The 13,904-nt window shown below is 38.0% G+C and overlaps 1 protein-coding gene across 3 annotated transcripts in view; it reads right to left on the reverse strand.

The window, feature by feature from the left end:
- Rabgap1l (RAB GTPase activating protein 1 like) overlaps window positions 1-13,904 on the reverse strand; it is a 583,034-nt gene that overhangs the window by 453,501 nt on the left and 115,629 nt on the right. For all 3 annotated transcript variants that reach the window (XM_051147664.1, XM_051147665.1, XM_051147666.1), the window contains exon 11: window positions 2,717-2,858. In XM_051147664.1, the coding sequence (XP_051003621.1) occupies window positions 2,717-2,858 (142 nt within the window). The remainder of the gene's footprint in view (window positions 1-2,716; window positions 2,859-13,904) is intronic.

Here is a 13,904-nt window from a genome sequence, read left to right on the forward strand (position 1 = left end):
CTACACATACATATGTGAAATTATAAAAGAATATTAAAAACTGATAATTATACTACTGTTACTCTAGGTGCAGCAATTTTTCAAACTTCAATGAGTACTCAAAATAGATTGATTAAAATATATAATTTATATCTTGATGCAGTTTATATTAATGGCCACTGTCACATACCCAGAGACATACACATATACACATAATTAAATTAAAAATAAATATTCTTAACAGCCATGTAGCATTGTGCTCTCTCTTTTAAAGATGCAGAATACAAATTCAACATAAAAATGCATTATATTCTCTCCCCCCCCCCCCCCGCCTTTCTCTCTCTCTTGGTTTTTTTGTTGTTGAGATTTACTAAAATATTCAGGATACTATGTCTTTCGGATAATCTTTTATATTGTTTTCTCTGTATTGTCTTTTGATGCACAATGACTTCACATAAACAAAAATAATTTCATGTAAATATTCATCAAATTCCTCACAACATCTAACTGGTCCAATAACTGCAGAGCCTCAACAGATAACCAGATACTGAGGCACCACTATATCGCTGTTATTCATACATGAAAATATGAAATATTAATACACACTGTAGTATGTATTACTAAGGACTACTTCAAAACTATTGTGACAAGTCAAGGAAGCCATATGTAAAAGAAAGTTATTTTTATAACTCTATTTATATTAATTTCCCAGAAAATAAATAAAAACCACAAATAAAAAATGTGAATTAGTGGTTGCCTGGGGCAAGGATAAGGAGAAAGAAGAAGTAACTTCTTAGATAATAGTTTTTACCTCTCGAGTGATGGAAATACTTTGAAAATAGAATGATGGTTTCTCAAAAATGTTAACATTATATGCTTTTAAATGACTACTTTTGTTATGGACATTTGCCTTAGTTCTAAAAAGTTGACTGTAAGTTTTAGTAACTTGTAGAATGCGACAAAATAACACAGTAGAATTAGACAGCCTGGGTTCAGATATCAGCAATGCCACTTGCAGTCAAGTGACATAAGCAAGTGGCTTATGTTCTCTGTGCCTTAGTTTTTTTTTTTTTTTTTCATTTTTTTAATTAATGTATTCATATTACATCTCAATTGTTAGCCCTTCCCCTGTTTCCTCCCATTCCTCCCTCCCTCCTACTTCCCCCCTTCTCCCCTCCCCTATGTCTGTGATTGAGGGAGACCTCCTCCCCGTATATATGCTCTTAGAATATCGAATCTCTTCTTAGTAACTTGCTATCCTTCCTCTGAGTGCCGCCAGGCCTCCCCATCCAGGGGACGTGGTCAGAAAAGGGGCACCAGAGTTCATGTGACAGTCAGTCCACACTCTCCACTCAACTGTGGAGAATGTCCTATCCATTGGCTAGGTCTGGGTAGGGGTTCGAAGTTTACTGCCTATATTCTCTTTGGCTGGTGCCTTAGTTTGAGGAGGACCCCAGGACCCAGCTCCACCTGTCATAAAATTCTTGTAGGTTTCCAGGACCCCGTGGATCCTTCTATTTCCCCATTCTTCCATGCTACTCTCACCTAAAGTCTCAATAGGATGTCCTCTCCTCTGACCTACTTCCTGGTAAGTAAAGTTTTTCATGGTACGTATCCCTTGGACTAGTGTCTCGATATCAGTGAGTATATACCGTTTGTCTCTTTTTGCTTCTGGGTGAACTCACTCATTATGATAATTTCTAGTTCAATCCATTTGTCCACAAATTTCTGGAACCTTGTCTTTAATAGCTGAGTAGTATTCCATAGTGTAAATGTACCACAGTTTCTTAGTCCATTCTTCTACTGAGGGACACTTAGGCTGTTTCCATGTTCTGGCTATTATGAATAAATCTGTGCCTTAGTTTTATCCCTAAAGGCAACTTAATAAAAGCATGTGTACAACTAACAATGGAATTAGTTGACACATTAGAAACAGAATGATGCCTCACAAGTAAAAAACCATAATTGATAGTCAAAAATATTTTATGGCAATCAAGATAATATAAATACATATAAAGAAACAGAACTTTAAGGTTTTTTTCCAAACAATATTAATATAGAAATCTAGTTGGGCTTCAAAGATGGATCAGCAATTAAGAGCACTTGCAGTGCTCTTGCAGAGGGCCACCCACAACCCAATTCAGGTAGTTTACAACCACCAATGACTCCAGCACCAGGGGACTTGACACCTTCTTCTGGCCTCCATGGACACACACGTAAATAAATAAGAATCTTTTAAAGGGAAAAAGAAATTTACTGTTAATAAACCCCATACTAGAAGCAATCATAAGAGAGCTTAGAGCTAAGATTTGTCATTCTAACCCTAGCTGCAATGAAGAGAGCATCATGCCCACAGCCAGATGATGTAAGAGACTTTTGAGCATCACTCCCCAGCATTCATGTAGTAAATAGAACAGGCAGTGTGCTACTTCAGAGAAGTGCGTGGTAAAGAATATAGCAACAACAAAAATGGGTTGGAACTGAAAACTATCAGAGATAAGCAGAATACATCACTGAAATTCTAAAACTACTTCAGAGAATTTGAAACTTCTCATTAACTACTTCAGAAATACTTGAAATCAAAAAGGAGCAGCTGCTTAAGTGGGCAGGTACACGTGCACACGCACGCGCGCATACACACACACACACACACACACACACACACACACACACCTTTTGAAGAGTCTAAGCAAAGCATCTGTTTAAGTGGAGTAACATAGTACATTCAACTTCTTACCTCCTTCTGCATCGTCCTCCTGAGGTGACTGTGGCCCCCCTCCGCTAGTCGGTGTGGCCGGCTGCTCCTTGTCAGACTCTCTCTGCAGACTCACCACTTCATATATTGCATCCCCAGCGCTGCTATGGCCTTTCCCCTCAGACTGAGAAAGATAAGATAATATATTTGAATATTGGAAATATAAAGGAAATAAAACTGTGTAACAATGGTTCATTAAAAACAACTAAAATGAAGAGCAACACACCACGTTAACTTAACTTATGAGAAGTTTTTAGTACACTGTCCTTTACATATTTTAAGTCAATTATTTATTCACCATTTTTTCCAGTGCTGGAGATGTATGCATGCTGGTAATCATGTAAATATTAAAAATTTTAACTTACTAACCATTTTGACACAATGCAATTATTCTTCAAGACATCACAAGTTTTAGAACAGACAGCAAATGGTGTTTGATTCTTTATTGGCTATCTCATATTGAGAAAAAAATAACAGCTACAACGGCCAACTAATGGTCTGAACTCTATGTGATCATTTTCTTTTCTGAGTCTAGGCTTTGGATTTCAACTCAGGTCTGCATGCTTGGCCAGAATGCACACTACTAACTGAACCATGGAGACAGGGAATCAGGAGTTCAAGGCCATCCTCAGCTACATAGCAAGTTCAAAGCCACGCTCAGTTACATGGGATCCTGTCCTTTTTGTTTGTTTGTTTGTTAGTTTGTTTTGGTTTTGGTTTTGGTTTTTGAGACAGGGTCTCTCTGTGTAGACTTTTCTGTCCTGGACTCACTTTGTAGACTATGCTGGCCTTGAACTCACAGCCTTTGCCTCCCGAGTGCTGGGATTAAAGGTGTGCGCCACCACCGCCTGGCATGGGATGCTATCTTTAAATAAATAAATCCAAAGAAGATTGTTTAACTTTACATTTGAAACTCAATTAAAATGAAATACAGCAAGTCACGTTAGTAAGTAATATCTAAGCACAGTATACAGGGAGATTTACTACAGCTAATAAAACTCGACAAAAAATATCAACTATATATTAGCAAATTTTGGAAGAGATTGCAACTCAATGGCAGAGCACCTGTTTATGATCAACAAGGCCCTGAGATCAATTTGCAGCACCACGCAGCAATGTATCTACATTAGCAAATCAAAATCAGCTATTTGCCAGACTACTGAAGAAAAATTGCTATCCACAGTCTGACTCAGCTGCGGATGTTATGTGCAACGATACTACCCAGTTGGGCAAGTGAATCTACTGGTGCAATAGTGACAAGTCTGTTATTAGGGTAACCAGCCACTTTCTAGTTATATTTGTTGCTTGATTGAAAGGAAGAAATTCAAATCTTGTCCCACAAACCAGGTTAAAAGTTCACAACTGAGGTGGGTATAGGCCATAGAGGGGAAAGTATTACAGTCCTTTGGCTAAGTGGACATGATGTAGCTGTCAAATTGCTTTCTAAATCGTTGTGCCCACAAACTATTGCTACTGTCTGTCAGCTATGGTAAGAATAGCTTTATGCCTTAATCAGCAGTGACTTCAGAGTTTCATTAAGTATTCAAAGTACTGAAAATAAATGACTTTTGAGTGTCCAGCCGTAAAAGGGGCAAGCTGAGGAACAGCATAGAAGAAGGAACAGGAAGAATCTAAGAACCAGAGCTGGAGTTTGGAATGGAACACTTACTTTTGGGCATTACATGGCTATAGTACCCTTGAGCCCACAGAAGCTGTCATTACTTGTACAAGCCTGTCAGGAGATCACGAGGCCCCATACATCCCTGAAGATTTATATGTAGTTAAAGATTGATAGGGAAGGAGAGATGTTTTCATCAGTGTTTTAGTCACTGGTGAGGTGCCCAAATACTTGTAAACAACCCCAATGAAAGAAATGGAACCAGCTGAGAAGAGGGAAAGGAATGATGAAAGTAGAAACAGGGCGAGAGGGAATAATGAGGAGGGGGATGTGATTGTGATCAAAATAATTATGTACAGGAATGGAAATGTCATATTGAAACTCAGTATTATGAATACCAATAAATATACATACTATTAATATTATATAACAATCATACTAGGATTTTAAGCTATTAATATAATTTAAAATTTAAATGATATTTATATGCATAAATTCATAAGCAACTCTATCTCTTTACATATAAATATTTCAATTGTAATTAATATATTATAAATCAGATACATAAGAGTCAAATCATTAAATACACACACACACACACACACTTACACAAAAAAAAATGGTATGTAACAACCAATGTGAATCATGTGGAGAATGCAAAGCTAGTTCAACATTGGATGGGGAAAAAAGCCAATTTGGTCAATAATATTAACAGATTAAAAAGTAAAGATCCAGGATCACATCAATTGATGCAAAATACGTAAAATCAAAATCTTTCATGTTTTTTCAAAAACCTTCAACAGACTAGGAAGTAATGAAGTCCTCTCATCCTGTTAAAGAGAACTGCAGCTGACATTAACGTTAACAGTAAAGCACTGAGAGCTTTCTTTTCCTGTGAGCTGGAGAACAAACAAGAATGTTCATACTTCACCACTCCTAGTCAGAATCTGGTGAAAAAGTCCTGGCGAGGACTTCATCACCAAAGCAAGAACATGCACACAGATAAGATGTAAGCACTGTAATTATCTTTCTTAGACACCAACAAACCTTTTCTACAAAAGGCCATATGGGAAATATCTTAGGCTTTGTAAGCCAGATGGTCTCAGTCACAACTGCTCAACTTTGATGCTGTAACAGAAAGTGTTTCAAGAGCAGTAAAATATTTCACCTGCACTCGGTTTCTTACACAAATCTATCGTTCTGAACCTAAACATTGTACTTTGCAATTGAATTTCAATTTTTTTTGCAACTGAGTTTCAAATAATATACTTTTACTAGCATTCTTTTATTTTTCAATATTCACACATTATTAGACAACTAAAAATCAATCTGTATGTATGAAATAAACTGTCAATTCATATTAAAATGTATTGAATTTGGCACCATTTAAATATATACTAAGTACTCCACAAGTATGCACTGACTATCATGTCATGTATTACAGACTATCATCAAATAAAAAGAATAATGTACTTATATCTCTAGTAATACACAAATCTTCAAAAGCAACACTGGCTATGTGCACCAGACAAACAATTTCTTCACATTTAAAGGTTTCCAAATTTCAACACCCAAAATTTAAATTCAAAATCAAACACATAACAAATCCCAAGCTTTTCTGGCAGCAACCTGCCCCATCCCCACTGTAGCACATGGCTTCACTGAAGCCCTGGCTCTGACTACAACATGTACATTCTGCATTGCACATGCCATCATGTCACACACCACCATCAGACACTCCTCAAACACAATGGCTTGGATTTGTGAAGGCTGAATATTAGGAACAGCACTTTTACTACACATGTTTAGAAACATAATTTGCAAAAAAAAAAAATTGAAGAATTTTCACATTTTCCTCATTGCTCAGCATGTTAGTATATCAAGTTAATATACTTTGGATTATTTTGTGTTACAACATCTGACTTTAAATTGGTCTTTGAGTTAATGATTGGCGTTTCAATTTTTTTAACCTATAAATTTTTCTTGGAATTAGGAAGAAGTTCCAATAATTTTTAAATGGCCTTAACTATACTTTTCCCATTCTGTACTTCATAACGTAAAGCAGCATACTCAGAATTAATTATAAAATCAAAATACCAATCAATTTTGAAAGACTCGGAAAATGCTTCACTTTCTAAAGTATCAAATTATTTACCCAATAATTTATTCTTTATGTAAAAATAAATGAGCACATGTATCTCATTATCATGTAAATTGTTTATATTACAAAGAATTGATATATAAAAGTTTATGAATGATTCATTATAAGTAAATGTTTTATTTCTATGTATCTATATAGCTATTTTATGTATCTGTATATCTAGTTTAGTATACAAATTTTTCGTGCAAAAAGGAATCCTGGGTGGGAAAACGTTAAGAAACTCTGATATATAAGATTTCTTGTTTTTAACAAAATTGTCTATATAATCATGTAGGAGAATTTCTTTCTAAGCAGGTTTTATTTGCCTCTGTACAAGACAAACAAGAATGATAATATACATAGGCAGGCAGATTGCTGTGGGTTTGAGGCCTGCCTAGCCTACAAAGCAAGTTCAGGACAACCAAGGTTATACAGAGAAACCCTGTCTGGGGGAGGAGGGGGAGGACAGTATAAACAGAAGTGCTAAGTCAGAAAAACAGACAAAAATACATCCTATATTTTATTTTCCCACAATGCTATAAGTATCCCATAATATTGATTTTCATCTTTCTACAGAAAGGATAATTATTATCATTATTAATCAGTTTCTCTTAGTTATTTACTAATTGGATGTATTTATTTTAAAAGGTACAAATTTAAAAGTATTTAATGGTAATTTGCATTTTATGCATTTTTAAATTGATTTCTATTAACTTTAAATCCACAAAGAAAGTATGTGCTTCCTTATGACATTTTAACACATGCCGTCACACTTGGGTCCAACTCATCTCCCTCGTACAGTGCAGTGCTCTATCCTCTTGCTGGATCCTTTCCCTTACAAACAGTCCTCTCTCCTCAATTTATGTCACATGTGTTTACTAACAGGTCTTTTTTTTTTTTTTTTTTTTTTAAGGCACAACAAACCCACAATTTTATTTCAAACTTTACACTGTGATCATGTTGTGCATGAACATTGAGTGTTACTAGCAGTTCTTAAAAGATTTATTCCAACAAAATGAAAAGTAAAAGACTTTTTAGTTGGGTATCCTCAAGTCCCACCCCCAACACCAATAAGATATTTTTGTTTATATGATACTGACTAGAGACTATGTATTAGTTAATGTCCTGTGGCTATAAAGAAACTCTTAACCAAGTCAACTTAAGCATTGTGTGGAGAGTTCACAGTTTGAGGACACAATCCATCTAGTAGGGAAGACCTATGGCTGCAAAGTGAGGAACACACAGCCAGTCAGCAGACAGCAAATGGTGGACATTTATGTTCCACATGCTTTTTTTCTCCCTTTAATTCAATATGAGACCCAACCCCATAGCATGGTACCACCCTTACCGTCAAGATTACTATCACAGAAGGAAATTCCAGAGGCTTTACTGAAAAATGCTAAGGTTGTAGTGGACGTGTGTTTCCTTCGGAGAATCAAGGGCTATATTCTCTGGACTAACACACATCAAGTGAGTTTTTTTACAGTCGGATTTTCATAGACTGTTGTTCACTCCCTGTCTTTGTTTTTAAAATGCTTTTCCATTTGCTCATGCTCACTAGCCAAAGCGGTTAAGGACTGTTAGAAGCAAGCGTCAAATGCTCAACTGCTTATCAGAGGGCTGCTGGGCCCCTTGCCTCCGTTGAAGCTGCCATCATCCTAAGGTACAGCCAATAAATCAGACCCGGCCTATAAGAGAAAGCAGGGTAGGGTAAAGACGAGATCTGGGGCCACACCATTTTCTAACACCAGAGGCTAGTTGTAGCCTCCCAGAAAGAATCAACGAAGATAGCGATGGCTACCATGGTTGCCCTGACAAGTGTTGCCCTTGCTTATAACTAGTCTACAGATGGTCTACGCTCTGAACCACAGCCTGGCATGTCCCCCAGGTTAAGCTGAGATGTAAGCTAGACTGGAGAAGCTATCATCCTGTGGCCTTCTCACACAGACTGGGCTATGATCATTATTAACACTTCCCCACTGTCTCTCAGAGGCATCTGAAGCCAGAACACTAGCAGCAGCATCTCCACAAATGCCACAGGGCTCTCAATGAGAGGCTAAGTCAGTGGCCCATTCTTGCTGTCATGACACCTGCAGATATAAGTCTACTGCCACCATCACTAAAGTCCCACAGGAAGCCTTGGGAATTACAACAGCTGAGTTTAGAGGATTGCACTCACCACTACTATGTCAGTGGGTACCCTGAAAAGTGATGCAACCTCTGTAACAGTTGCTGAGCAAACTTTGCCCCACTGCTATGGCTGTTATGACAACATGAATATTCAGTGAGGTACTACTGTGACTATTCCAAATCGCCCACCTCCACCACCAATACTGCCACTGCTTTTGATGTCCCTATTCCAGTTCCTGAGTAACACCTCTCTCACTAATGAGTGAGAACAGACAAGCCTAGAATGCCTGTGCGGACTGGCAAGCAGTGCAGAAAGTCTGTGTTACCAGTGAGAGGATTACGTGTGTGCGGCCCCGCCCTTTCAGCTATATGCAGCACTCTTCACATCCTTCTCAGGCCAGGCTAGAGTATGTATCCCCTACTCTGTCCATGTGCCTCAGCATAGGCCCTAATAAGGCCTTGCTAGGATGGTTTTATTGCCAACTGTTTGTTTGTTCGTTTGTTTGTGCCAGGGTCTCATATAGCCCAGGATGTCCTGGAATTTTCTATGTACCCAAGAATGACCTTGAACTCCTGATCCTTCCTCTTGCATCTGCATCCTGAGTGCTAGGATTACAGCATATGACAGCATGTTTGGTTTATGTGATGCTGTGGCTCAAAACCATGGCTTCCTGTACGCTATGAAGCACTTTTCCTATTAAGCTACATGCAACTCACCATTCATCATTTGTACCTCAAGCTCACCTGACACAGGTCCAGAGAACGCGTAGCATGCAGAGACATACCAAAATCCGAGCTGCGTGGGAGTGCTCAAGCAGAGCTGCTGGAGAAGCTCCTGAACTGGCAATGGTTACCACCGCAGTGGTGGAGGACTACCAAAAGCTGCTGCAGCCACTGACTCCAGCTACTCAGTGTTTGCTAGGAGATCCTGCCAAGAGCAGCTAGCAAAACTGCTAATGCCCACCAGCTGCTGAGAGCCTCTGTCAGAGTTGCACTACTGCTTTTCCTCTTCATAATTTCTAAACTAAGTTGAGCCAAAGAACCCTCAGCCAATATAGCAGCAATGTGATAGGGCTATCAAAAAATACATGATATTTTACCATTAAACCTACACCTAGGACAAAGCCAATATCAGTTACTGTCACTGAGGAGACACTTAGTGCTTGTTGAATGAGTAAATGAGTAAGTAACCAAACAACACTACGTGGTAGATATCATCTCCACTCTACAGATAAAGAAGTAATAGTTCATAAACATAACTAAACAAAAGAACATAGGACTAGCTTTTACCTAGTATCAAGACATTAGTATTTCCATGTACTTTACCATGTTATAGCCTAAAAAGTGACAATGAAATCAGCTAAGCCCTTGAATCACCCAAACATACATTCCTCCAATAACAAAGAACTGTCAGGGAAAGACCAGGCCTTCTAACATTCTTGTCATTCAGAACTTGCTTTTCAAGAAGAGTCGAAGGAAATGAAGCCTTACTGCTCAAAATCTCCACAGACCATGCAGCATGCCCTGAAAAGATACTTGCCTTCTGGGATAGGCACCCCAGCCAATCAACAAGATACCTCTCCCTTTGCAGACAGAGAGAGCAGGCCATCTAAGCTTACAGCCCTTGACCTCGTTGACAGTTACATGTAAGATAAAACTTTTAATTCCTTTAACATTTCTAAATTTAAGTTTTTATTTTCTTTAGAATATCAAACATAGGTGCTGTGTTAACATCACTTCCACATCTGCCTCTCCTCCCTCCAAACACACATTCACACAAGCACTGAGCACCTTTAGTGTTGTTCTATATACCTGTGTTTAGGGCTGGCCACTTAAGATTGTATAACCTTAAAGGGTCTCATCCCTAGAGAAAAAACTGCTTTTTTTCAGTGATAAAATTTTTAATTAAAAAAAAATAATATAAATGTCTTCTTAATTTTAGAAAGAAGCACCTTTGGTTGGTCACAATAACACAGCTCAGTGAGGTAAAATACACCTGCAATCACAACTACTAGGGAGGCATTAAGGCCAGCAGAGACAGTGGAAGAGCTGCCTGCCTCAAAATCCTAAAAACACTAAAAATTAAACAAAACCACCGAGATACATGTTATCTTAAATGTTAAAACAACAGGGCTAGCGAGATGGCTTAATGGTTAAGAGCACTGGTTGCTTTTCCAGAGGACACAGCTTCAATTCCCAGCACCCACATGGGAGCTCACAACTGTCTGTAACTCCAGTTCCAGAGAATCTGACACCCTCAAACATGCAGGCAAAACACCAATGAACATAAAATAAAATATAAAAATTAATTAATTCATTAAACGTGAACACAGGTTCTATTCTCCATTTCTACAGGCTTACAGAAAATGGTGTGTATTTCCTCAAAGGAGCTTTTTCTATCACCTATATAATTTTACTGCTGTGGTTCCTACATCAAAAAACACCACAGTCATATACCACTTTTCACTTGTCATATACCATATGCAGAGCTTTATATACTTTTCATTATATACTTCCTTATTAATGTAACAAAGATTCAGTGCAGTTTGGGAGTTTATTTTAAAAACTATACCATTATTGTAAACACTATACCACATATGCCAAAAGTAATCTGTCCTTCAGTTAACCTGCCTGTGACAGTCACTGAACTATCTTCGCTGTAGTTCAGTCATTCCAATGTCATAAACGCCTTCAGTAACACCGTCAGCCCACACTCTAACTTTAAAGTAAGGAAACTGAGGGAAAAGGCCGTATTGAGCAGCAGCCCATCTGATATATATATAAGCTCTAAATGCTTTTATATCCAAAACACATAAGATCTTACAACTCATACAACTGAGAGGTGATTCTTTTTATAGTCAAATATAAAATTCAGAATATCATTTCAGAACAGATGTTTAATAAATAAACACAATTCATTTATTATTAGAGTGGAAAAATCTCCATAATAAGCAGCAATATGCTTTTCAGAACATTTGTTCAACATGACATCACATATGCTAATAGATATTATTTCGATTATTTGAACCTTACTAATTTTATTTTAGGAAATGCCAATAGTGCCAATCTAAAGCTAGAAATAGTGGCTCATGCCTATAAGGCAGGCAAACTGCCATTAAGTTTGAGGCCAGCCTGGGCTACAAATGAATTCCAGGTCAGCTGGAGCTATAGAGTGAAAACTCTCTCAAAAAACAGGAAGAGACAGAGAGGCACAGATGGGGAGAAACGTGCATTTAATATATATGTGTATGTTATCCTGCTATCAATGTTATTTCCTAAATGATTTTATCATAGATAACATTCATTAAGATTACTTTAACATTAACATATGAGCATTTCTTTTATAACATTATTTTTTCTGCTTTTTGTTTATTTTTGTTTTACTTTGTGTAACTACCTCAGACTGTTCCTTGTAGTTACTCACAAATCCCCAGAATAAGAGAATTCAAAGCCATCGATGTGTCCAGTGAGGCTGACTCAGATGACTTTTTAAGACTTAACCTACTTTACAGAAACACACCTACTTACCCAAATGTCCCATTTCTCTGACACACTGTATTCTCAAAGGTGCCTAACTATGGAACAAGATCAATGCATCCACTCAAGTACATGTTGCATTTTTCAAGTTTCTATCTCTACATTCTTTCATGCCTAAAACAAGTTTGTTTCCACCAATTTAACTACATTTCACAATGCTTGCTTACCATGTTGAAAGTCTTGGGATCAATCTCCATCACACATAAAACCAGGTATGATACCACACACCTGCAACCCCAGTTCTTGTAAGATAGAGGCAGAAGGATCAAAAATCTAAGGCCAGCCGGGCGTGGTGGCGCACGCCTTTAATCCCAGCACTCGGGAGGCAGAGGCAGGCAGATCGCTGTGAGTTCAAGGCCAGCCTGGTCTACAAAGTGCGTCCAGGACAGCCAAGGCTACATAGAGAAAGCCTGTCTCGAAAAACCAAAAAAAAAAAAAAAAAAAAAAAAAACTAAGGCCATCTTTGTCTACACAGTGAATTGGAGGCCAGCCTGAGCGTTTAGACCTTGCCTTAAAAAAAAAAAAAACAAAAACAAACAAACAAAAAAAACACTTTTATATATTTTAACACTAGATAAAGTATAAATCATTTTTATAGGGAGGAATTATTTTTATGAAAAACAGCTTTCCAAATGTTGGGTAATGTACAGGGAGAGAGTTTGGTTGGTAAATTGCTGCTATGAATTCATAAGGACCTTCGTCCAACCCCCAGCACCCATCCTAGTGCTGTGGAAATGGAGATGGAAGGCTTCCTGAGAATGCTGGCTGCCAGTCTACTGAATTGGCAAGCTCCAAGTTCAGCATGTAACTATGTGTCAAAAACTGAGGTAGAAGCAGACAAGGACAACACCTGAGTCTGACCTCTGGCCTCAACATACACACACATGTACACTCCACATACATGAACATGCATGTGTATGTGCACTCCCAACAAAATACTGAACAAGCAATAAGACAGACAAAATTCCATCATTAAATATCATTTATATTCTTCCCTCACTATATTCAAAAAGACTTTTTGTCATATATCCTTTTAGGATAAGCCTATTGATTTCATTTGTTAAATTTCTAGTATACTAAAACAATCTACTTGTTAGATAGGAGAATGTGCCTCTCTTGTAGGTCACTTGGTAGTGTTTTCTAAAACTAAACAACAAAAGGAAAAGAAAGAGGGGTGATGGAAGATGAAAGAAAAAACAAACATAAAATATTGTGCCCGTGTGCCCGTGTGTGTGTGTGTGTGTGTGTGTGTGTGTGTGTGTGTGTGTGTGTGTGTGTAAAGCAAAATGGCAGTTATAACACCTTTTGGAAATGTAGCAAGAGCCACTGAAATCTTAAACACAGCCACTGTGGAGAACCCCAATTATACCTCTCACTGGAAAAGCCACCCCACAACTGAGAATGACTTGATCGTTCCTGATGCCCTCTTTCTCTAGTATCCCCTATGCTGAACCAGTTCAAGTCTGCTCATACTGGCTCAACCTGGAATTCTTTCTGTGGTAAAGCCACAAATCCCAGTGTGGCCAGAATGGAAATGCATAAGTAAAAGGGAATTCCAGGCTGTAGTAGTTGAAAGGAGAGGAACAGACTGAATCTGTCCCTGTTGCTGGTGACACAGCACTTATTAAACATCTCCACCTGGGTGTCTCACAAGATATTAAATTCATATGTCCAAAACTCTATCCTGCATCAGCTCAAAATTTTTCTCCCTGAAACTCAGTCACTGAAGGGATCAACAGTCACCA

The sequence above is a fragment of the Acomys russatus genome, chromosome 6 (genome assembly GCF_903995435.1).
Source record: "Acomys russatus chromosome 6, mAcoRus1.1, whole genome shotgun sequence".
Taxonomy (NCBI): Eukaryota; Metazoa; Chordata; class Mammalia; order Rodentia; family Muridae; genus Acomys; species Acomys russatus.